Source organism: Haliaeetus leucocephalus, unplaced genomic scaffold (assembly GCF_000737465.1).
Source record: "Haliaeetus leucocephalus isolate CR32 unplaced genomic scaffold, Haliaeetus_leucocephalus-4.0 Scaffold451, whole genome shotgun sequence".
NCBI lineage: Eukaryota > Metazoa > Chordata > Aves > Accipitriformes > Accipitridae > Haliaeetus > Haliaeetus leucocephalus.
In genome coordinates this window covers 4,863,665-4,890,702 of record NW_010972887.1, presented here as the reverse complement: position 1 = coordinate 4,890,702, position 27,038 = coordinate 4,863,665, and the positions used below count along the sequence as shown (strand labels likewise).

Below are 27,038 nucleotides of genomic sequence, written 5' to 3'. Positions count from 1 at the left end.
GACTACATTCATCAAGTGTAACTCGGTGCTTACGTTACCAGGTTTTATTACACATACATACTTATATGCAATATTGTAAAACCTATTAGCCGATTTTTGTGGGAGAGAGGAAAGGGGGTTTAGTCAATTCTTTTTTCCCTACTTATTGCTTTTAGCCATTTTGAGGTACTTGTTACAATACTCTACTTTTAAATTCAGATTGCATTACCTAAAATTCTTTTTATTGTTAAAATTTGTTGTCATCAGTTAAAACAAAATAAAATTTACTCTTAAAGAAAGAAGTCTGGGAAAAGTGGATGATTTGAAGTTTTGAGAAAAGGTCATAATATTAGCATTTATTTAGAATAGCTGTGCAGACTGATTTTGAAATATAGAAGCATGCCATTATTTTCAATGTATAGAAAAGTGTAAATGGGACAACAGAATGCAAACACACAGCAACTTTTCTTCTGAGAGAAAAGAGCATGAAACCTTTCAAAGATGGAGTTAAATACTGCAATACCAAGAGGAAGGCTGTGTTGGAAAATTTGGACGGTGCCGTCTCTGCCCTGCTACCAGAATAAAGCAGTTCACTATTGTGTATTTTACATGGATATTATAACTAACCAGACTTATGTTTTTAAAGTGTTTGTCCTCATCCCACTAACAAAATGTTTAAAAATATTAGAATGTGTTTTGAATGTTTTACTATTTATTTATATATTTGCCTATTTATTTATTTTTAGAAATGTATTGGTGAATGCAAACTCTTACACAAACTGGTAACATCCTGAATACCAGGATTAGGATTATACTGTGTTTGAGTATTTTAATACGCTAAAATTGGGAAGACAGAAAGGAGCAGTGTGTAGATTCCTAAACTATGCTAGCAAACACCGGGAGTGCAGTGCTGTTGTGAACCTAACAAATGCAGTGGCTGGTGTCATTCCTAGATTCATCTTGTTCATGGAATCAGTTTGCTTGCTCTGCAAACAAATGCATCTCTAAGCAATGGACTTGTGATGGTGAGGATGACTGTGGAGATGGTTTGGATGAGAGTGATGCTATTTGTGGTAAGTAGAGTAATTTTAGTTCCGTATTGTGTTGGATCATGCATACTGAAGGAGACCAAGTGATCAAAGAAGGTGGTGGAAAGGGAGCAAGGACAGCAACTCCAAAGAGCACGCGCTTTAAGGATAGAGTATTAGAGGATATCCTCAACTAGCAGCTAGATACCTTTTTATGGGGACTGGATGATTTGTGTGTAGTCTGTCAGTGAGGACATGAATGGGACACCAGCATGAGCTAAAGCAGAACCAAACTTCTCTCCAATTCCCATCCTTTAGGTAAACCCCCTGTATCACTATTTACATTTTATACTTCAGTGGTAGGTGCTTGAAGACTCTAAAGTTGTTTGTTTCGGGGGTTTTTTTCTATCTCTTTCTCCTATTCCCTTTACATTTCTGTATATTCAATCATAAGCATTATTGCGTAATGTTCCTTTCAAATTCCCAAACCTTCCAAATTGCATAAGGAATTGAAAATTTTACTTTCATTCTGGAGTTCAGTTGACTGGAAATGTGTTAGTGAATTCTTTTCAAAAGAAAAGCACGTTGTGTCAAGTCATACTGTCACGATTTCAGGATATTTTCTACATTGGTTCCATCCTTATCTATGCTGCATTTTAACGTTTTCTTTTTAAAATTTCAACTTTTAACTCTTAAATATTTGTTTCAAAAATCCTCTTACTTAAATCCATTCAACAAAGACTATTTTATTCCATATTTTATGTGTGATACCACAGTAAAAATATTGTTGGTAACATTACTGGAGGTGTTAAGTAGACAGAGAAGAAATCTCTTCAGCTTATGTTCAGGGTTGTGGGTTGCTAATGTAGTTTCTTAATCAAACACAGATGTAGAAATGCCAACAAATTAAAAGGACAAAGATGGAAATTATACTGTTCTAATATGGCAAAATATGACTTAATTACTACATTAACTTCACGCTGACATCCATCCACAATACATTTCTTCACGGTATTCAGGTCATGCTGAGGACTGGGGAGTTGGAGGCAATGTTTGTTTGAAAGGGAAGATTTCTCTCTGCCTCTCTCCCCCAGGGAAAGGAGAAGGTGTGAAATGAGAAGACAAGAACCTTGTCTGGGACTGCTATAGAACAGTGTGAAACCCTAAGAAACATCAAGGCCTGAAGCTTAATAGGAAGCTTAGAGCAGAAAATAGAAAAAGGGAGAGGAAAACAAAGGCCAGCAAATTGCAAAGTGTCACTACAACATACCTTTTTTTTTTCTTTTTTCCATTAATTATATTTAACTTATATAAGAGAATACATTAAGTGATGGTTTGTGCAAAAGTTTACTTCCAAACAGAGTAAATTAATCATAGGATTCTGTAATATTCTTATCTGGAGGAAAGTCTGTTTAAAAAAAAAAAAAAAAGTCAAATAAAAAATATGTTGAGTTATTCACATTAGAACTGTCAGATATTTTCTTACTCCCACCACTACTCTACTTGGTACACACTGTTTTCTTCTACATGGGGCTGACTCATGCAAGTTTAGCCTCCTGGTATAGAGTATAGTGTATAGACTCTAGTGATGCGAGGATTATACAGGTTACATAATTAGTTCCTTTGTTCAGTCAGTCCCAACATGCAGTCAAACTTAAAGACCCCAATTGGTTTGAAAAGTTATTCTGCTGGATAGTTTTCATGAAGTATGGTAAACTAAATTCCCTTGCAGAAAATTAAGAGACTGAATAAACAAAAAGAATAGAAGAAATAGCAGATAGTCAAATTTACTGTAAAAAACAGTCTTAGCCAGTATGTCTGTCACACTGTGCAGATCAAAATCTTCTTTGAGTTTTATTTTAAAATAAAACCCCCTTACTCAGTCATTACCCATTACTTTAAAAAAACTATCAGTTAGAACGTGTTCAAGACTCACATGTAATGGTTTTTCAGGTTCAGTGACCTGTGCAGCAGATACGTTCAGTTGCTTAGGCTCCCATGCCTGTGTTCCCCAACACTGGCTCTGTGATGGTGAAAGAGACTGTCCTAACGGGAGTGATGAACTGTCGACAGCAGGCTGTGGTATGTTTGCTTGTTAAAAATGTATAGCGTTTCTTTTCTTGGTGCTTTTGCCTTTACAATATCCAGATGCTGTTTGTGTCTGTAGTATCATAACCCTCATACTGTCAAGATTGTTAGTAAAGATTGATGAACCACATGTGAGCATACATACAGTTTTCTTCAACATTTTAATCAGCCTACCATCTTCAGGCTTTGTTAATACATACTGAGGCACACCAGCTGAAGATCAGTATGTGTGTCACGTCATAGACATTATACAGCATGTTTACTAATGAAAATTAGCACATTATCGACTATGCAGTTTTATTGCTCTTCCTGAGGAAAATGCTGCTGCATGTCAGGGAGGTTGTGCATCAAAAAGGGAGATACAGTTCTGTCTCCAATTTATTCTGGCTAATTGTTCAGATCTTGACATCTCTTGCCCTATAAACTATTATTTCCAGTCTTCTGAAAAACATTTCTATTAAAAGTGCCAGGAGTTCAGTAGTAGTTTCATTAGGGGTTTTGTTTTATTAATGTATATAAAAATGGTATAGGTTAAAAATATTGACATATGTTCTCTCCACTGAATGTATATTCTATCACCATTTCTATGCTGAGTTATATTTTGAGTTTTATGGATTTTAAAGAGCTTTCGTTCAGAAGCAGAGTAACACAGGAAGGACACCTGTACTACCCAAATGTTCTATTCCTCAGAGGCAGACCTTAGGTTAGTTGTAGGCAGCACCAACTTCTGAACCCTTTCTGTCTTGCATTACATGAGATTTTAGCTATCCTGACTTCTTTAGCTATCTTTGTGGTGACGAGTAACTTCTTCTGCTATTGAATTGTGTGGTGTTCTTTGTATGACTCAAAAGTTATGGTTATTTCCATTGAAACCACTCAGACTAACTAATTCTTGTTTCATCTTTCTGTTAGAAAATGGCTGTATATCTTACTGTTCTCAGTTTCATTTATTTTTATGTACTGTATTTTCCTTAGCTCCTAATAACACCTGTGATGAGAATGCTTTCATGTGCCATAACAAAGTCTGCATTCCCAAACAGTTTGTATGTGACCATGATGATGACTGTGGAGATGGATCAGATGAATCTCTGGAATGTGGCAAGTATAACAAAAGTAGAGTAAACAGAAAAATTTCAGACTGTTAACTGTAAGGCCTTCTGCAAGGTCTGTTACTTTAAGTCACTACTGAAAAAGCATGTTTGGTATTCGCATTTAGTAAAATTTTTCATGTAAAGTTTGAGTTGAACATGTAATGGAACATTTTAGGAAAATAATGTAATGTTGCAAATAAGAACTTACTTGTTTGCTGGTAACATAAAGAACAGATTTCATCAGTATCGCTTAGAACTGTATATGATATGGAAAAAATCTGCTCCTGTGATGAACTGGGCAGTCACCAAATTGTCCTTTCTCTCTCTATGCTCACCAGAAGTAGGCTGGTATTTAAGAGGCAACAGCTATTCCTGCCGCATCAACATTAGATAGGTCAGATCAGGAGAGTACCTTTGAAACAAATCTCCCGCTCACCCCACATACTGTGTTTTGGCTCACATGGAGCAGTGCTGAAGCAAGTGAACTGACAGGAGAAAACCATCAAAAACCTCTGAAGCTGAGCCAGTTGGTATACTTCAGCCAGTAGTGGGCATGAAGTCCACAAGAGCAGAAGAGAGCTAGTGTGAAGTAAAATCCTGAAATGCATCTAGTGTGGATATGGGGTTCTCATTACCAGCTGTTTCATCCTGCTGTTCTTCCCTTACTGCGCCACACCGCTTGCCAGCGTAGGCTGCTGGAATCTTGAAGAAAGAGGGGAACAAATATGCCTTTCCTAGCAAACTCCATTTGCTTTTCACTTACGTAAACTCCATGGTGTTTTGAAAGGAGCAGTTTGTGACAATAAGCTGTTGTAGGGAAAAACTGCGTAGTTCGTGTAGTTTGAACCAAATCGGGATCAAAGCAGGTTATTGGTTTATTAATGACAGATAACTAATTGGCAATTGGTGAACATTCAGTATCAAGAGCAGCAACACAGTGAGTAAACCACACCTGCAAAATGTTGATAGATCTTACGCATCTTTAAACACCATTTTATAATTCATCCCCAAAAGTTCTGAGCACGCGGACAGACACAGAGCAGAGTTCTGCGTGCCTTCTGCCCCGGCGCAGGACACGGGGTTGCTAGCACGCGTGCCCACTAATCCACAGAGGGCTGTAGCTCCACTAGGTGTACCCACCCCGCCACGTTCAAAGCACGTGCGCTTCTACTCGCGTTGCTCTCTTAACAGACGTGGTGATCTAGGCCCTTTTGCTAAAATGAGGCCGTGAGAGTGGACCCGCATGTTAATGAAACTGTAAACTATTTCCTCTGTCACTAATAGGTGATGCATGCCAGAACTCTCTATAGAAATGATTCATGTGGGGTTTGTTCCTCTATTTAGCACTATGTGATCAAGTTGAATGGTGAGGGAGTAGGAGAACCTTTCTGATCAGATTTTACTTGGAAGCAGTCTTCAATTCCTAAATAAGTATTTAGAACTAAACAGTCACAAACTTTGGAAATAGATGCATTTTTTTCTGCATGCTTATAATTTCTTGCTGGTGTATTTCATTTGTTTTCTATAGCATCATATACACACACGGTCCCTTAAAATACTGACAAATAAATAGTGATAGTTTGACAAACTTTTGGAAATAGACAGAAGGAGGAAATGGCAACAGAAGCAGAGGAGGTACAAACTCCTGATCTAATTGTAGTATGGACCTGCCTTTAGGCACTGGCTCTATTTAATTTCTACTCTGTAAACTGAAATCTATAGCAACATTTGTTATGTGTTACACTGCTCCAATGCAATTTTCTGTTAGCTGGCAATCAAATACACACCTTAGTGTGTGACTAGTATGGTAAACTCATTATAATGTAATTTTAGGAAAGGGTTACATTCTTTTATGAGAAAGGGAACTACTCAGAGAGAGTAGGAATCAAATTCCAAATCACACTTTTTAAGGTGTTATCAGGATGTAAAAATAAACCACCTAATTCACCAAGATTTTAAACTTGTGACTTCTGATTTGACTGCAAACTAGGTAGCCTGATCATAGCTCTATTAGGTTCCAGAGCTAGAGCTTTGCGTCTTGATATTCAAAAAAGAGATACTCTTCAGCAGCCAGTCTACTGAATGGGATGAAATTTGGTTTGAAATACATTCCTAAAAGCTGTATTAAGGAAATCCATTTAAAAATCTAGATTTTTTTTTTTTCCATCTGTATCATTGAAAAGTCTATTTTCTGTTTTTTTCTAGAGTATTATTCAGATATAATATAAAAATTGAACTGGTGATGGGAGTAACCAGTTTTTACTTGTATCAGAATTTGCATCTAAACAGATTTTAAAAGTTCACAATCATTCTAATTCTTGAAAATTTCTTTGATACAAGTTTTGATTCCATTGTATGATTCTGTCTTTTTAATGAAATCTTAATAATTAATTACTTGTAAAGGAAAAATAGCAACAATTCATGCTGGGGATAGCATGAGAACAAAATACATTCTTCCTAAACTGCAGCTCCTATTGCTGCTATAAGAGACAAAATACTCAGCTACATGAGCCACTATCTCATCCTATAAGGTATTTCTTATGTTCTTAAAAATAAAAAAAAAAAATAAAATTAGGAACTCTATTCATGAATATGAAATTTCATCAAGAAGATTAAATACTTTGTTTATGTGGCTCATCAAAAGACAAATACAGGAATAGGAAGGATTTTCTGGTTTCAGTTTCCAGCTTCTTTATGTCCTGTCATCCAGAGCAGAGGCAATATTAAGCAGAAGCCCTTGTTCTGCACATTTGTAATGACCTTTCTGATGATGACATGCTTGTGAAATGCTGCAGACATGAGGTAAAGCTGTTGATCTGTAAAATCTTGCACTCAAAGATGTCTCAGACAAACAAAAAATTTAACCTTTTTTTCCATATCAAGCCAGCCTGTCTTCTTTCAAGCATGATTTATGTAAAAAAAAGAGGGAAAAGAACTTCTCACAAGACCACAGAATTATTTGAATTCCAAGTAATGTATGTAATTGATGCAATAACATATTGCATTTTGAAAATAGTACATTAACACATCTCTAAATGATAACTAAAGATATACAAGCGGTTTAAAGCTCTTGATGTAGATGGATATCTCATCCCAGACAGTCAAATGTTATGCCTCCATCTGCTGTCAGAAAAAAAAGCTCTAATAGATAGCAGGAAATACAGTAATCAGAAAAAAACGAATATTAACTTTCTACTTCTAGACAGTAGAAAGTTATCAGCGCTCATTTCAGATGTTCACAGCTTCAGTGGTTACTATAATTTGGATATATTTCTTGGAAAAATCAAATTTATTGAGCTTAAAATCTGCATTTTTTTCAAGAGAAAAGAATGTTAAACATAATTCAGCATGATTTGGATTTTCTTCAAAACAGTTGCAAAATCATTCTTCATGGTCAGAATGAGTGTTCCTACGTAATTCTTACTTTATGACCATATTTTCTTCATACATTTTCTTGAGTTTTAAACTAAATCAAGGATTGCTTTCAAGGCTCTTTTAAAGGACTACAGATTATTTGAGGTGGAATTTATACACATAGAATACAGGAAAAGTTACATTTCTCTTTTCCAAACAGGAACATAATTTTTTTAGTAGTTGGTTTAGTGTAATGAATCTTACAACAAATAGAAGGTGATTTTCCCTCTTGGAATTTTTCAACTTTCATGTTTCAAAATTGAATAGAAAAAACCAAATTTGTGCTGACTTTTCTAAATTTTTCTACTGCTTTGTTGGTTTTGAACTCCAGGTTAAACAGCTGTGTTCTGAAAAGCAAGTGCCTGTCTGTAGTTTCTTTACTTCATTATATATTATAATTTTCTGTTAGAAATCCACTTTAACATTGAAAATGTATACATTTTATATGTATTGATTTTGTGGCCATCTTAGAAAATGCATGTTTAGTGTGGTTAAAATGATTAGTGTTCTGCATCTTTTAAAGGGAAAGCATATAGTAGTAAGCATATCGCAGAAATATTTGCTGGGTATAGTAATTTCTAAAATGTCTGTTAGAAAGCCATTTCATCATAATAGCAAAAAGTTAAATTACACCTAAGAGAAAGTGTATTTATGATTGAGAGCTGCATAAATATGTTTTACATATGTGGGAATTGTTTCATGACTATACTGTGCTGCATAAGAGACATTTGATTTCTCTCTCTGTTGGTAGACACTTGTGTATAAGCATATAATGCTTTTTATCTCCTTTCAGAACAAAAGATACTTTTACTTACATTGCCCTGTATACACAAAATTTTGTGTCGAAAGTATGAAACGAAGTATGAAGTCATTGATTGCTGTATTTCTAGGGTATCGTCACTGTCGTCCTGGAGAGTTCACTTGTGCTGATGGAAGATGCCTGTTAAATTCCCAGTGGCAATGTGATGGTGATTTTGACTGCCCAGACCATTCTGATGAAGCACCTATAAACACAAAATGCAAAAGTTCAGGTTCATATTTAATTTTTTTAATAACGTGTGTCCTTTCTTTTTGGAAAGCAAAGGTTTAGGATTGTAGATAGGCAAATGTAAAACCTCGTAGCTTAAATCTCCAGTGCCTTCATGGTGATATTCCTTATGCCTTGCAAGGAGAATGTGTTTTCAGTCCTCAGCATCCAAAACATCAATTCGCAATGTTGAAGCCACCAGTTCTTATGGCATAAGATGGCTGCTAGTTCCTTAATGCATAATTTCTGTTAGTGCTAAAATAAGATGATATTAATGTGATAATTGCCAAAGTTTCTAGCTTGCCCTGAAAATGTTTGCTATATCTGATATACTCATCACACAGAAGTAGATCATACAAAAGGGGATGTAAAGTTGTTGTATAAAGTAATAAACACTGCTTATTTTTATTAGTAAATTACTGACCAAATGTGATTGGATTTATTGATAATTTCTACTGACATAAATAAGTTTGCTGAGGTCTGACTGGCTTTTGAGAAGTAAATGAATCCTGGTCTGCGTATGATATTCTCTTCTGTGGCTTTTTGAAAGACCAATTCTTCTGTCTAGATCTTATGACTTTATTGCACAGTAGCCCAGTCCTTTATACCAATTTTGATGGAAATCACTCATTTGCTTTGAGGTCAGGCAACATACCTGCTGTATATTTAAGTGTTCTAAGTCTGATTTGAAGAACCTGAATGTAGCAGAAAAAAACATATTCAAGTTTTGCCAAACAGGGAAAAAACATCGACGCGTGTTCTCAGATAAGGAATGCATCAGAATTCAGTCAGTCATGTTACTAAACACCTCAGCATTCACAGGGGAGAGAAGCCCCGCTTTTTAAGTTTTGTAAACTGTAGAACTATATTTTGTGCAGAGATAATGGAGAGTGTTCTCAATTATATAAAAACAAATGTGTAGGAGGGAGTAATAAGTTGAAGTATTCATACATTTTCCAGGAGAGGAATAACCTTTAAAGACACTGGAAAGTAAAAAGGTATTATAATACTCTCAGTAAGAAATGAATATTCAGTTTTTACACAATTGTTTCATCTCACATGCACACATTACAGCTGATCCATGAGAAAATTCTTTCTAAATACTAATAGACCACACCAAGTTGTGTTCTCTTTTTTTGTTTTCCAGAGCAGTCATGTAACAGCTCTTTCTTTATGTGCAAAAATGGCAAGTGTATTCCTCAAAGGGATGTTTGTGATGACAAAGAAGATTGTAGTGATGGATCTGATGAGAAAAGCTGCCACATAAATGAATGCCTCAGTAAGAAAGTTAGCGGCTGTTCTCAAGATTGTCAGGATCTTCTTGTTGGATACAAGGTGAATAATTACAAAATGTGATGTAATATAATGCAAATTCTTAATTAACTGTTTCTTAACTACTAGGTGTTTATAATAAAACTCCAGCATGTTGTACTTCCTTGTAATGAAGTAGCTTACCTACCATAGCGAGAACATTCAAATTTTTATTTCCAGTAAGCAAACGATTGCCAAATGTATTAAAAAAAAACCCAGTACAGTGCATACTTTAAACCTATGGAAAAGAACATAAAATGCTTTAAATACAACAGATCATACTGATGTATACAGAGCACTGAAAAATCAGTTGTGAAAAAGGAAAACACGTAGGAGTGAATAGCAGGAATAGCAGTTTTCTCCAGATTTTTTTCCAAGTCAGAGACTTACAGAAATATTTAAACAAAGTATAATCACCTTAGTTGCATAGTAAAGCTATTAGTTGTCTGCATGTGATGGTGTTTTCTAAATCACCTGAACCTGCTCTTTGGCCTTGAGACGTAGAGAGGAATACTTCTTGGGCATTATGTAAACCCTGGCCACTGCCTGCACTAACCTGCAAATAGAAGCTGAGAACAGAAAAGAGATGTTTTCAGGGTTTTAACTCTGAAGTAACCCTAACTGCACCCCCAAACGTTTCATCTTTTTAATAGAATATTGACCCACTGAGAACTAAATAAAATCTGTCCATCGTGGCTTAGCTCTAAAGGTAATTCAAACCTCTGAAACAGTGTCCTAGTTGAGAAGCCATAGACTAGAGAGCTGGAGACTAGGTTGGGTACAGCAAAGAATATAGGAGAGAACATGATACAAAGTTTTCCGTTGATGAAACTATCCCCCTATTTCAGAAGCCCTCTGCCCAGGTGTATTTCATATCATGCACATTGCACGTGATAAGCTTTCCACAGTGATCATCAGACTCCAATAAAAATCAGCTGCAAGGGTTCTCGATCACATTATTGTATTGGTTACACAAAATACTAGATGTTATCAATGCTTCAAGAAAAACTGTTAAAAACTGTATATCTTTACCAAAAAGCACATGTGTACTTGAAAATAAAGAACTCCAAAGGGTCCATCCATCATTATTTTCATGGAAGAATCCTTTCCATATTTTTGAAAAGGTGTGTTTTACTTTTTCTTCAGTTAAAGAAGAAAGAATAATTACTCATTCTACAGGGTTATTTGGGAGGGAATGGTACTTAGGATCACACCAGCAATAGTTGAAAAGAAATGTAGGTATGTCTGTCTGTAAACAGTATAAACAGCAACGTAATTAAGATGTTACTTGAAAAAATGAGACTGCATGACAAAGTTTATGATGCTAACACATTCAGATGTACGTAAGATAACAAACAGAATCAAAGAGTAATTCAAAATTAATGTATTTGTTTTTCTTTCTCAGTGCAAATGCTGGCCTGGGTTCCTGCTGAAGGATGATGGCAAAACATGTATAGATATTGATGAATGTTCATCTGGATTTCCCTGTAGCCAGCAGTGCATCAATACATATGGAACCTACAAATGCTTGTGTGCAGAGGGGTATGAAATACAGCCTGATAACCTAAATGGCTGCAAATCCCTTTCAGGTATCACTTTTTCTTTTTAATCCACAGCTGTATCCAAAATAATTTGTGAAATACCTTAGCCCCATGGTCTGTTACTCTTTTAGGCAAGATAAACAGAGTTACTTTGAAGCACACTACCTCTTCAGTAAACAACAGGAATGTGATTCAATGTCTGAATGTAATAATAAGTTCTATTTTTAGTATGTACTGTGCTCAAATCGTTTGTAGTGAATAGTTGCAGTGGATTATGAAACTTTGAATTAGTAACTTTATTAGAAAAAGTATTAGGAAAGTTAAAATACATCACTTAATTCTATTTATGGTAATAGTATGTTTTTGATAATTGTTTAAAAGACTTCTGCTGTTTTATTTCATCAACTTTAGAATATTAGAATGTACTTCAAGCTTCCTGGTATGAAAAAGAAGAACAGGAAAAAATAATAGAAATTCCAAAATCTGCTATTCTTATAGCATATGAAATCCTCCAGTCTTATACATCATACACAGTGAAGTTCAAGATATAAGAACATTGGTTATTTCCTCACCCCTCTGTCTATGCCACTGATGTTATTTTTATGTGCTTCAGTGAGTGGGATTCGCTAGATCAGTGAAAGGAAGAACAAATGTCAACAGGAAAGAAACAAAAAGCCCATTACTGTGTTCTGCTGGATTTCCTTCATAGTGCAGGCAATCTTTGTCTTGAGCAGACTTCTTATTCCAGTCTTGCACAAAGTTGTTTGTGTTTTGTTTTTAAATATCAAAAAACTTCAATTTTCTTTCTAAATGACAAGAAGACTGGAACCTCTGTCTGCCTCATACTCCTGTCTCAGGTGCTTCCCTGAGTAATCAGAGGAAACACAGGAGAGGGCAGAAATACAGTATTTGTTTTTTTGCTTTACTGCTATCTCACACCTTGCAAGCCACTCATACATTTAGAAGCCATAGATCACTCAAACAAGAAGGGCAGCTGGAACACATCATAGTAAGGTTTATTGGAGTTGTAATATATCAAACTTCAAAAGTGATCATGACAAAGCTGTTTGTGCTGTGGCAAGGATGGTTGTGCTGCGGGGAAGTGCCAACCTGCGAATGTTTGGCCTAATGCTGATTTCTTGCATAAATTGCCTTGAACTCTACAACAGAGCAGAGCATGACAGCCATTCTCCACAAAGCACTAACAGTCAGTGCTGAGGATGGTGCCTTGGATCATTTAAGAACAGGAGAATGTCCTAAGAGTTGAACATAAAATGCAAGCAAGGTGGTACAATGTATTCAGTACAAGAGCAGAGTAGGCTGGACAACACATTACATTCCAGAACATATGAGCAATAAATACAAGCCTTTAATATATTTTTAATTATTAGTAGTAATTATTTTTTTATTTTAGCTGAGATCTCTATTAATAGAGCTAAAATAAAGACAGCTTTTTTAATTTTTGCTATTGTGTACGTCAGTGTCAGAGATGTTTCAAAGTAAGTGATAGCATGAATGGGTATCTGAAGGAATATTTTTTGATAAACTAGAATACCAGGGGTAAAAAAGCCAAATCTGGCTTCAGTTCAGAATTAGAGAATCAAGTTTTGTCCAAATAGCTCTTTCATTATGTCTATACTGTTCAGATTATTGAAATCTCAAAAAGCAATGGTCAAAACATGCTTGGTTTGCAACCATAACAAATAGTAGTCTTAGTGATAATTTGAAAGTGAATGTTGAAATTAAAACAAGTGGTATGAAATATATTTCAAATTTAATCTCTGACATTAAATTAGGATAAAATACAGTATGGTTCCCATATTGCAAAGGCAAAAAAAATAAATTACATTGAAAGATATACTAATTGATTGCTTTGTTCATTTTTATACTGCATCATTGATCTTTCTTGGAACATTTGAATGTTTTAAATATTTCTTTCATCCATAACATTGATCAGAGCATGTAACATTTATTTTTCAAACCATCTGTATTTCAGCATTGTATTCCTGATTTTCCATAAATTAACGTAAAAGCTAGTCTAATATATTCTTTCTCCCGGGGTTTAGATGAGGAACCTTTCTTAATTCTGGCTGATCATCATGAAATAAGAAAAATTAGCACTGATGGATCCAACTACACTTTGTTGAAACAGGTATAATCATAGTACCATGCTCTAAGTTTAACTCAATACTTTTATTCTTTTCTAAAGCGTGCAACTGACAGAAACATCATCCTACAATTGGCATTGTATGCACCATAGAACAACTGCAGTATCTTCAGAGTTTTTGTAATATTTTAAATTGACTATTTTATCTGAATTTGACATGATTAAGGCTCAGGCAGTTGTTTTGTCAGTCATTCTGAAGTACTAAAAAAATTGTTATTTGTGATCCTCTTCCATCACAATACGTTTTGCACAATTTATATATTTCAGTTTTCCAAAAAAAAGCTCCAAAAAACTATTTGGCCATATATTATTTGGGCTACTTACTGTCATAATCCAAATCTTTTTTTCTGATTTAGAGAAACAATTCTAAGATTTACAGTATTACAATACATGAACTTATATCTTTGGCTAAATCTATTTTTTTTAATAATTACTTTAAATTATAACAGGGGAAAAAAAAAAACTTAAGTGAAAAAACCTACAAAAAGAGAAAGTCACCCAGTAAATACAGAGCTGTCATTTTTAGCAGTTTCTGCTCTGCTTCTGTGCTTCACCTAAGTGTAGTTACTTACCATAGATAAGAGTTCCAAAATATGTTTTAATAAAAACATCTATTTCCTTGAGTACTAATTAATCAATTGTAGAAAGACTAGAAAATCAGTTATTGCCAGTCAATATCGTTAGGCTTTTTGTGACTTCTTGTGTCAGTAAGCTGTGCATCTTAATGTCACAAGAGAGGTGCTCAGGTCTTCCCAACAGTAATTACAGAATTAACCATCTTGCATTAAACATTGACTTTATTTAAGCATAGCAAGCATTATGTTAAAGTCTGTTTGTTCTTCTGAAATCCTTCTGACTACCTCTCATTTACATCTCACTGCCTCTCTCCTCTTTTGCTGGTATATCTATTAATAGAAGCCTGTGAAAAGAGGGGAGCAACAGTAAATTTTCTTTATGGTTGGTGCTGACAGATGGTCTCAGAGCTTCATCAGTCTTGACTTTAATGGACTCCTCTTCAGTACATTAGAGACCATGTAGCTCCAGCCATTGAAGAGAATCCGTGTTTTCCATATCACATTAATTCACTAGTCTAATAAATACCTCTGCTGTTGAACCTACTGGCCTTTGATCCTACAAATACAGCATTTTTAAAAGCATCCAGATTTGAAAACAAAAGAGGGAGCTATACCAGCAGAACAGGTGGGCTGTCTTCCTCGTAAGGACATCTTTTTGTCCTTGTAATGTTATGATGGATCAGCTCTTTCTTACACATCTACTAGATAAAGGCAAATACCAGAGCTGCTCTGGCAAAGGAGCAAAACCATCTTTCTCTGTGTATTTGACCTGTGCTTTGCCATTCTAACGGTTGTTCGTATAAACTCAGAGTAAAGGAGCTGAAAGTAGGAGCTCATTCAGTCTTCTCTGAGTTGCTACAAGCCAGCTTTTTCCTCTCTCTTTTTTTTTCCTTCAAATATACATAAACAGTACAACTGTTTGAATTGTGTCTCATGTATGTTTTTTCCCTTCCATCTCCTTCACTCCTAGTCATCAAAATCCTTAGGGTTTCCATAGACAGAGTAGATAGAGAGATTCCTCCTCATTACTTGTGATTTTTATTAATTGGGCCACCAATGGAACACAAATCACGACCTAGGGTACCATATGCTGTGTGTAACAGAAACAAACAAAAACACAGGTTTAAGATGACAGACTAATGCAGCTGATGACATTTGAAAACTTCCCTATTCCTTCTAAAAGCAGATTACATGAGAAATGACAAAGAATTATGCTAGGAGGACTTAAACGTGACATGTAGATCACAAAGAGGAGATGTCGTCTGGACAGAGAACTCTATTGCAGATGTACAGAAATAATTTTACCTCCAGTTGATGTTCTGATAAATATTGGAACTAAACTGACCCAAAATAAAACATTTGACATCCAAGACTTGCAGGCAGTCAATTCTATTTATTAGTCTTAATACTTAAGAAACTTTTACAGTGTTGTAGAATACGTAGATATAAGGCTAATTTTTCACAAATTACTGACTTTGATTTCTAGAATGTTACAAATTTTTGGTAGTCTTTTGTATTCATTCACCTGTTGTCTCCTTTGTTAAACATTTGGGATGGGGGTTTATCTGTCGATGCATTTATACTAATAGTAGAAAAAGAGACAGGAGAAGTGTTTTGCAGCACAGTTATGACTGGCAGAGCTGCAGTTGGTTTTGTTACAACACTGTGTGTATGGATTTTTGAAAATGAGAGTGGTCCTCCAACACTGTATTGTTTCAGGCTTTCTTTAATGGTGGTTTGCGCAGCCTAATCACTCTTTTCCTCTATGTTTTGATCAAAAGATAGATTTACAGTATTACACTGCAGTAGTTGGCAGATAAGCAGTGTATCACTTTCTGTACAATTAAATATTGTTGTTCTTAGTTGTTTATTTTAGAGTCGGCTAGTCCAGCACATCCCCTCTACAACCATGAATGACATTAATGAGGGAAGTTGCTGATCTACCTGAGAATAGAATGTCATTGGGCTGATAAGGGAATTGATTAACTGATCCTGTGGTTTTAAAAGGAGTGCAGACTGCATCTGTTCTTTTTACCACTGCTGCTCCACTTTTGATTGATAACAACATCTTTGTGTATTAAGAATAATTGTGATTTCACTACATATCAGAATGATAAGCAGATTATGGGGCAAGGCTTTCCTATTCTCAGATAAGGAAATAAGAGCCCCCATCTGAATGCAGCACCTTTCTTTCTTATCGCCATTTGGGATGAAAAGCCATTATTATATGACTGCTCTTTCCAACCTGTAGGACTACCTCAGCTCTGATCAGCACTCTTTCTTACAATGTATTGGCTTAGTAACTGGAGCTATATGAGACTTCCAGATGCCTGCTGGATCTCTAACTTTCACACTTTATCTATATACTACCTCTGTGTGTGTGTGTATACACATATATATATGTACACAGTACCTATAATATAGCATCTAAGAATTTAAAACCTCCTTATTCAGGAATTAAAATCAATGCTTTTTGGAACAGCACAGGTTTGAATTCCTGATTAATTTATATTAATAATGAAATGCTTTCATTAAGTGAAGATAATAAATTTTATGCTATTTCTGACTTTATTGTTACAAAATGAATGTCATCATTTGCCAAAGTAATGCCAAAGGTAGTAATTAACAGAGAAATTGAGCAAAAGTTAAAGTATTTACTACTAAAGTTCATTTTAATAATAGGAAAGAAAAATGCAGAACCTTCATTTAGGTTCATAGGTCATCTCTATTTTTGAAGTGAGATAGTTCTTTGTCACCATATTTATTTCTGTTACAATTTTTATCTTATTCTGACTGTTCACAAGTAATGTATGGAAAAATGAGAGAGGTACTTCAAAAACACGCAGTCAGTAAAATAAAGCATTTTGAATATTACATGCAATGTATTTTGCATTCCGAATGCTGACAGTCTGTAGTCAAAATTTGAATAAATGGACTTTCTTTTTTTTTCTGTTTTTAGGGGCTGAACAATGTGATTGCAATAGACTTCGACTATAGAGAAGAGTTCATCTATTGGATTGATTCCAGCAGACCAAATGGCAGTCGCATAAACAGAATGTGTTTAAATGGAAGTGACATCAAGGTAATTTGGGATTAATAATGTCACTACTAGAATTAATTTTTTTGAGTATTTTGGGAAATGCTTCTTCATGCTTTTAACCCAGATTGTGAGGTTTTGGTGTATGCCTACAAACACAGCATGATCTAGCAAGTCCTAGTAAAATTTAATTGCATTTGTATCTTATTTGAAGTAGAGATAGGGACTCAGAGGACTGTATTTATGAGCTAAATTTCTTATGACTTAATTGACAGTTGACTGAATTGGCAGTTCAGTGTGGTTTACAGGATACCAAAACAAGAATAGGTATAATTAGGTGTAAGCTGTGTAAATACACTGATGTGTTATTTCTTCATATACTATTTTCTGTGATCTTCAGTTTGGTTTTGTCTCATGTCCACTGCACTGATAATGAAAATACCTCAGTGTCCTTGCTGTGAATAATCCAGGGTACAGCTGCGCTCTTATTTCTGCGCAGCCTGTTTTGCTTCTGTAGTGGAATAAGTTCACAAATCTACTGTTAATCACAATTGTTGATTTACAGGAACATTTTTCCAGAATTTGTGAAAGCAGTACGGAATTCTTCTTTGCTTATTCTCTTATGTCTGACCCTCTTAAACATGGAACAAATGAGCAGTAACATGTTCTGTGAATTTTGTTCCCTCATTGTACACCAGTAAATTATACAGAGGCAAAATAATTCTATTTTTCATTTGCAGCTTAGTCCATGGACTGATACATCTTCAGAGCATACTGAGTTTAGTCTTTTTGAGGGTTAAGGTTTGAAACTGATGTCAGTGAACCTTATTTACATCCTTCACACTGAAATAATTGTTCTTAGCACTTAAAAAAAAACGGGTGAGTGTAAGTTATGGCACTCTAATTCCATTGGGGTAAAACTAAAATCCAGCATGCACTCAAAAGTTCTAGTGAGTGCCTACAAAGATTTTTCCTGGAAAAAATAGGAGACAGGCAAATGTAGCGTTCAAAACCCATTAAATACTTGAATCATATTTATTGCCTTTAAACATTTTACAAAGCATCCTATTCAGCTTCTTGTCCATTCTGGATGAATCTGTATTTTGTTATTTTTAGGGAATGTTTTCAGGACTGGGGATGACCCCAGAGTTTTTCTTTCTAATCATAACTATTTCAAGAACAAAGAATTTTTCCCAGTGAAAAAGTTGTAACTGCCAGGTGGGAGAGTATAAAAAAATGCCTATTGCTTTCTAATGATGTAATAATACTTTCATTTTTCAAGGAAAGGTTTCAGAAATTTGAACAAACAGTAGAAGAAAATTAGGTTGGGAGCATGCAGGATATTTCTTTTTTTCCTTCATTAATATTTTGCAATTTACAGAATGAGTGTCATGTTGATGGAGATTTTACTCAAATAGGATGCCAAATTCAAAGCAAAAATTGTGAAAATAATTTTCATAAGAATATTTGGCTTTTTCACTGAAAAACTTGGCCCGGGTTTGGCCTCTGAAAGCTAAGATTATGCGCAAAAGAATTATACATTGTAGCTGTCTTTTATCCAGTGCCAAATGATAACTTTATGTTTCTTTGACTTAGTTTTTAATAGGTTACCATAGCACATATTTAATAATTGATTTTACAAATAATTAGTTTCCCAGCAAACCTATTTAAATATTTTAAATTTTATTTGTCACGAAAGAGAGGTTTTATGGTTGACAGCCTTTTCCTCTGAAGTATGAATTTCTTATTTCATTTCCTTCATACTTCTTGTTTTACTATTTACTATGAATAAATATACTGTTAGTGTAAATGATACTATTTGATACATTAGCTAGGATTTCCCTTTTAGAAGACAGCATCTTTTCAGCATACCAACTCTAGCTTTCTTGCTCTGGGAAACCTGATGACATCTCACTCTTCTTCTGCGTCTGATCACGGAGGAGATATTTATGCAACTGAAGCAACAAATTTTCACATAAATGTGTTCAAACATTAACTCCGTGGTTTAGGCATAGTATTGTACATTCAAATGAAATCTGTTATTGGAAAATGCTGTAGTAAACTGGATTGTGTACATTAAATGTCACACTGGTAATCTCAGTGAGCTTAAAGTGACTCTCCAAAGGAAAAGTCATCAGAAAAGAGAGTCTAATTACTTTGGTTGATGCTTCTAGATAGTGTAGCAGACCTATCCATTTCTACGTGAAGTGTCCCATGTTGCAGTGCAGCAGTTGCTGCAATTGCACATTTATAAAACAGTGAAGCTGGTAGTGCTAAGGAATTAGAAAATAAAGTGTTTTATTCGTATTAAAAAAAATGGTGCATGCCTGCTTTTAATTCTAAAAAGATTTTATGAGGTGATAAATAACATACTAACCTGAAAGGGTGCTTTTACATATTCATAACTGTAAAATTGGTTTAAACTATCTCACAGTATCCCTTCTTGTCTTGAAGGCTTTTCGGTATCCTCAAATGGTAAATAAAATTAAAAATAACACATTCAGTTATATATAATCAGGTTTACATGTAAAGTTTATACTCTATTGCACATGCTTTTGGTGGTGAAGATGACAGTAAATTAGAATGTACACTACAGTAATAAACCCATTATTAGTACTTAAGAAATCTCAAATATTTTCAAGTACTGCTCTCTGATTCCCTCCCCCTGCCCCCTTAAGTTCTAGTTGCACAGACCTAATCAGGATGTAATCAGGAATAGAATAGGTCAGAATAGACCTTATCAGGAATAGAATTTTTAAGCCTAGAAGCTGGACTCTAATGATTGGGAATATTTAAATGTCACTCAACACTTAACATGTAGAACTCCCAGCCAAGCAAGATCGAATCATACAATCATGATGAGATTTGTAATCGTGTATATTTAGAGGCATTTCTTCAAGTCTCAGAATTACTCAAGTCATCAAAAACTTTGAGAATAACACATCCCTGTCAGTAGAGCATAGGCTTTCCAGTAGGTCAGTAAATTGCTTCCGTCTCTTAGTTTATTCCTTAATAATGTTGTCCTTTTGAAATGTAACTAATTCTTAGAATGTTCCTCTTTCTTCTGCCACATGAATGTTGGAAATAAGACCACGGTATTTACTTTCCAACTAGGTAATCTTTTTTTGCCTGAGTTGAGTGCCTTTATGGTCTATCTGTCACGATGACATATGGCAGGCACTACTGCGATATTAAAATGAAATATATGCTGATGTAGACTGGTGAGAGAAATGGTGAGCTAATAAGCAGATTTGTTTGAGGGCACGCTATGGGGGGAGAAGCCTCATCTCCATTCGGTTCTGTGAAAAATAAACAGAACAGTAAAGGGAATTTTTTTTTTTTTTTAATTAAAACAAAAGGAAAATTAGAAACTTAAGATGAAAAATGAAAGATACAGAATTCTTAAAAGTTAGTGCATAATGCAGGGAAGTTGGAGATTTGAGATATATATATAACACCATGGTATTCTCCATTCTCCCTTACTATAAGGAAAGTGTCACGTTTTCTTAGTTACTTAAGAAGTGTCATTACTTCAGAAGTGTCAGTGTTTAACAGGGAACAAGACCTATTTTTCGCATGTTGTATGTGACTGTATCATATATCCAACTTCTCAGTATTTTGGTATTAGTAACTCTTGAATTGTTGTTCCTTTTCCCAGTATTTAGATGAATAATTTATGTAATTTTTGCTTTTCTAGGTAGTCCACAATACAGCTGTTCCCAATGCATTGGCTGTCGATTGGATTGGGAAGAATCTCTATTGGTCTGATACTGAAAAGAGAATTATTGAGGTGTCTAAACTCAATGGCTTATACCCTACCGTCCTTGTGAGCAAAAGAGTGAAGTTTCCTAGAGATCTGTCCTTAGATCCTCAAGCTGGGTATGAAGCAGCCATTTTGCAGTAATTCATATTTAATCATAATTTTATATTTAAATATGTGTATAAAAAACAAAGATAGGAAATACTAATTAGTTTTTTATTATCTTAACTTTCAGCTACACTGGATATCAGTAGTCTAAAATGCATTACCAGTGCTTACTATATCATCATTACATATAAAATTTGTATAATAGAAAGATAAATGCAGGTACTAAACCATATTTTGTTATATTTACTACTCTGTAAATGTTTTCTTTTGGTAGGAGGAAAGCAGATATTTCAAAAAATACCCCTATCTTTTTTTAAGGAGTGTGTTACTAAATAACAAAAAGTTCATCTTACATGGAAGACAATTCTTACATTTTGTTTCATTTATTCACTGAACTGTCTTGTTAGCACTCTTTTGTGTTTACTAGTTTCCAAAATAATTTAGGCCATTGAACTACCACATATTTGAAGACTTTTTTTTGATAGTTTTTGCATGTTAATCGAAGAGTGACAATGTTTAACCCCGCATAATTTGAAGATAGCTTTTGCCTTTTTTAAATTAAAGTTTTAATTTTCACACATGTCTAATAACTGGACTGATTAATTATTAGACTACATGGAGTTTATTTTAAGACACTTAGTTTCTAACTTTAGTTTTCAGAAATCTGAAATTATCAACATGCTTGAAAAATTTATTGCAACACCGATAAGAAGTGGGAACTGCCTAGTTAAAGTAGTTTGTTAACTGGTACCGTTAATTGCTAATTTTATTAATTATTGCATGACTTATGATTTATTTATTAATATAAATTTGTGCTGGTATTCTGAGTGCAATTTTGAGCACCACCACCATTTTTGATTTCTTGACTGGTGTGAGAGCTATAGGAACCATGGACTTTTTTTTCACAGTTATACTCTAATTTTAAAAGATTATATTTTTTCTCATAAAATTGATGTACTTGAGAAAATTAACCTAATACTATGAATTTGAGAAAGCAAGAAAGAGAAGAAATCATCTTTCCATTAACAAACTTATTTAGTATTTGATTTTCACAGAATCACAGAATAGTTGAGGTTGGAAAGGACCACTGAAGGTCAACTTGTCCAGCCTCAAGAGATACAAGCCCTTTTTATTTTTTCCTGTTCGGTTGGTGGGGGTTTTTTTTCCAAAGAGAAACTTTCCAGCCATTTCAATTTGATCAAAACCAAACCACCATTAGACTCAAATAAACCACCTAACCACTTCATGCCAGCATCTAATTCAGGTGATAGAAGAAGAAAGATTTTATATTCTTGAAACAGAAAATGCATAAAAACATTGAGGTATTTCCTGTTTATGTGACAATATGTGTAGTGCCACAGCCACTGGTCACGGGGTCTACATGGCTCAATATGCAGTTAATGCCTCGTAAACAGAGGCCTCTCTATTCACCAGTAAACCATCATCTATATGAACACTACCCACTAAAACATCAGTGTACATTTAATTGAAAGTCATTAAAACCTGGTGAATTTCTAACCAAATGTATTCTCTTAAATAAATATTTATGCTGCATATAATCTTCAAGAAAAATGATACTTTTGAATAGTAATACTTAAATTATTATCTAGTTCCTGAATAAATAAAATACAGACTCTGGAAAGTTTGCCCTATGTCTTTTCAGATCTGGATTCCGTATGTAATACTTTCTGTTTTGTGGAACATTAGGATACATTTGCATAAACTGGATGAATAAAACTATTGTAGTGTCTTATAACACTCCTATAGTATCATGGCCAATTAATGATTCTTTTCCATCTCTAAATCCTAAGGTTCAAGTAATCATCTCAAGTGTCAGTGACAGGAGAAAATAGTTGAGTTGGTCTGGGCTCCACCTGAACAAAGAAAAGCAGTGTAATTCCTCGTTAAGAAGTTTAACCTATCTACTTTACTATTTTAAATAGAAAAGCCATTTTCTGCCAATTCTTAGAACTAGCATTGAATTTTCCTGGGACTGTACCCTTTCTTCCCCATAAAATTTGGCAGGGAGGATGTAGACATTTCTTAAATGTATTCAAGATACCAATACATGATATCTGTCTGTGGTTGCCTGGACATCCAGGATATGTTCCCTGTGTATGCAAAAATCAACTCTGCAAAGTTTGTACAGAGAGTCTGAGTCATCCAGGAAGGTTTAGATATACACAGGTGTAATAAACTTTATTGTGCTTCTGCTCAGTGGACAGTATGTGTACAGACTTAGCTTTCCAAGGCCAAGCTCTTTTTTTTTTTTTTTTTAATAATATCTTTGTTTATTTTAATATGAAAGCTGCTGGAAATAAAAACTGTGTTTGCATTTCAAATTCAGAGTTACTGCTTGAAGTAGTATTAATTGTATCTTAGGTGTTTTTTTCTCACAAACGAGAAATGCTACATCAACTGTATTGCTGATGCCATACAATAGTAATGATACGTTTCCAAAGGAAAAGTTTTCTGTTGGAGTCAGTGGAGAAAGTTCCCTTTCTCTACTGCTTATGTGGAGCAGGCTCAGTGCCAGCATATTACACCTGTGTTTTGTAGGATACCTGTAGCTGTTCTTAGGGCCACCATTTTCTCCTGCACACAAATAGCATTCCAAGCGGCTATTAAGAACGTGAGCTGCATCTGGGTTTTTAAAGCCTGTCCAAAAGCTTTCCCAGCTGGAAAGATCTGTCCTGAGGTTCTAAGTAATGGCATACAACATTAGCAACATGCATCCATGTACCAAATAATAAGACTACTTCTTTTTTTTTGAAAAACATGCTCTGTATTGTGGCTAAATAGCATATTGAGGAGAAAATTGCTACTCAGCTTTCCAACAGTCTCTCTCAGTGCTTTACCCACATTTAAGCCTTTCATGTGAGAAACTGTTCTAATGTTTTCGATCTAGTACTTCCTGAAGTGATATGATTTTTGCATCGTATTACTATTAACAACAAAACAAGGTTTTGTAATATGTGTAAAAAAAAAAAAAAAAAGGAACTGTAATAAAATATTTGTCATAAGTTTAGTGGTGATGCCATTTTTGTAGGGTATGAGACTCATGAAGTCCAGTCTGGGCGGTACTCAAATTCTAAGGTATCAAGACTAAGCAATTTAAATGCATTTTTTACTGGTCCGTAATTAATTTGATGAAATCACATCTAACATGAGGACTGTCCCATTCAAACCCTTTACATTTAGCACACTCATTTACAGACAGGTCTAGAAAAATCCAAATATCTATCTGGAAAATGAAAATATTATCAAATAATTACTGATTTATTCTTGAGCTCAACTAAATAAATTAATTATTTACTCTTATTATTTTTGCATCTCTAAACAAAGCAGCTGTTGTATTTTGTTTTATAGATACTTATACTGGATTGATTGCTGTGAGTATCCTCACATTGGCCGTGTTGGTATGGATGGCTCCAGTCAAACAGTTGTCATAGAAACACAGATATCAAGACCTATGGCTCTTACAATAGATTATGTCAACCACAGACTGTATTGGGCTGATGAAAATCATATTGAGTTTTCTGACATGGATGGATCTCACAGACATAAAGGTTGGTCAATAGCTGGTTTTTTTTAATTTGTTTTTTTCTTTTTGATAATTTTTAAATTGAAGGTGCTTTGCATGTTATGTGTAATTAGGTAAAACGTTTACTTTAAAACATTTTTGCAACCTTTATTCATACATTGTTTCCTTTTTATCTGTATTTTAAAAGTTGCTTTTCATATTCCTTCTCCATTGTGAATATTTTTTAAAATATGCAGTAACACAGGTCCATGGAAAAAGTGTCAAATGAAAACAGAAGCTCTAGGAAGAGACTCAACACTCAGAGGCTGCCCTGTCAATTCTGTATTCTGGTGTATATTTGCACACATGTTCTCGACCAAGTTACAAAGCCAGTGAAACTTGGCTGTTAAAAGTGAAAGGGATAGATATGTCCTGCGTGCCATGTGTCACAATGTGGCTAAAAGCAGCCTTTTCTCCAGCCTGAGAAAGCCTGGAAATGCCCATTAGTCTGCTCAGCATGAGTCAATAAGGCGACCAGTATTGCAAATGTAATTTGGGGCTTTACTGGTAGATGGGTACAATAATAACTTTTGAAATACGTAATGAAGTAATCTTTATCCCTGTGTTCTGCTTCTCACCTGACAGATAATTAAAAAGCTAGTATCTTTTACCTATGAAGTGTTTAAAAAAAAAAAACCCAAACTTTTACACTATGATGAATAGTTCTTGTATTCCAAATGGTATAACTAAAGATCTTTCACTTTAACTCAAATATATGAACTACTCAGTATCAGTGTGTTGGGGTTGGGTTTTTTTGAGATGAAACTCTGTAATTGAGCTCTCTTCCACAAGTTTTACCCAAACCTCAGAACTGCTGCTATCCTGGTAAAACTTCATGCTTTGGGCTCTTTTAGGCTTTTATCTCATACTGTGTGCCTCCAGGTTTTCTCCAAACCACAGTTCATGAAATAACTACTTTATTTTCAGGTTGAAGCTTCATTGTGAAATAAAACAAGAACAAACAAACAAAAAAGTTTTCTAGCCCTCATATTCATGAATAGTAAGTTATAAATAGGTAATGAACAATTCAGTGGCAGTTATTTGAGATGGTAGATTGAAGAGACTACAGCAGTAGCTATGAGAGCTGTAAACATGCCCATTAATCTCAGCATTAACTTCCATGGGTTTTGTAACAAACACGAGACAGTTGTAACCTGCTCACCTAAGCAGTACTTGCATACACATACCCCCAAGTGCCAGCTGGATTCCTGCTGACAGTCTGTTTCTCTGACAGATGAAGCAAAACGCTGTACTCCTCTTGATGTTATTCCCTGTGCTGCTATCCTGCTATTTTGTTCTCATACAATTATCCTGTTACTCTTCTTTCTGGATCTTTCAAAGGAAAGAAGTAAATAATAGCCAATGTGTCTCTCTTAGCCCTAACCTGACTGCAGTGGTCAAACCTTGCTCAATTTTCTCTTTCAACCTGAAAGTTTCAGAATTTTTCTTTCTCAGGAGATGTCCTCCTGTCACTAAATTTCAGAAGATATCTGCAAAATTCTAGTCATGCTGTCTTTGGTGTCCATTGCCTTGGTCTCCAGCCTATGGATTTCTCTTGCCTGAGTGGGTAAAATCAGCTTCAAATGCTTTTATATTCATGGAGTTAATGTCTTCCCCTGAGGATATGTGAACCTAGAGAAGAAGGAAATTTGTCACAAAGCCACAGCTGCTACTAGCGAAGAGCAGTTTCATACAACAAATTCTCTTTCCCGTTCAACAGAGCATCACCACTGCTGGTTTTAGACAGCTGAATGCGTTCATGACTGTTTAAGGAGCATGTCTGACTCTCTAGGTATTACAGTGAAAGTGTTAGAAGTCAAGTACTACTGGACATTCTGTGGGCTTTCATGCCTGATAGTTTTACCATCTCCATTTGTGGATGAAAATTTATAAAAATTTGGTACTGGTTAAATATGTGAGGCAAGCTCCAAAAGTGACAGTGACGTTGTGTAAACCTGGTATCTTACTACTTTTGAGAACGTGTCTATTCAAAGTACAGATGATATATAAATATTCAAGCAATAAGAAATGTGCTGTGGGAAAAATGTTCCAAGGTATTTAAATTATGTAGGATGAAGATTTTTCTCCTTAGGTAATGCTGTATGTCAGTTCCTATTGTCAGGAGCTTCACTTAAAATGGGATTATCAAACCAAAACCAAGTTGTAGAAAAGTTTCTGTGGATTTGACAAAGAAGCAATAGAATACTTGGTGTCTGAAACGGATCAAACATGCCTGTAGGTTCTCCAAAGGGTGCTTTGAGAATTTTGCAAAAATCCTACATAATGATCAGTTTGTCTTTAATCAGAATCTTTTCCCTGCCCCGCCCCC

General features: G+C 34.9%; 1 protein-coding gene across 1 annotated transcript in view; it reads left to right on the top strand.

Annotated features, from left to right (window-relative positions):
* Positions 1-27,038, top strand: part of LRP1B (low density lipoprotein receptor-related protein 1B) — a 582,545-nt gene that overhangs the window by 446,955 nt on the left and 108,552 nt on the right. Inside the window, exons 51-60 of the mRNA XM_010575228.1 lie at positions 933-1,052; positions 2,961-3,089; positions 4,071-4,193; positions 8,491-8,631; positions 9,775-9,962; positions 11,344-11,527; positions 13,546-13,631; positions 17,181-17,303; positions 20,956-21,137; positions 24,496-24,695. Coding sequence (XP_010573530.1) covers positions 933-1,052; positions 2,961-3,089; positions 4,071-4,193; positions 8,491-8,631; positions 9,775-9,962; positions 11,344-11,527; positions 13,546-13,631; positions 17,181-17,303; positions 20,956-21,137; positions 24,496-24,695 — 1,476 coding nt within the window. The remainder of the gene's footprint in view (positions 1-932; positions 1,053-2,960; positions 3,090-4,070; positions 4,194-8,490; positions 8,632-9,774; positions 9,963-11,343; positions 11,528-13,545; positions 13,632-17,180; positions 17,304-20,955; positions 21,138-24,495; positions 24,696-27,038) is intronic.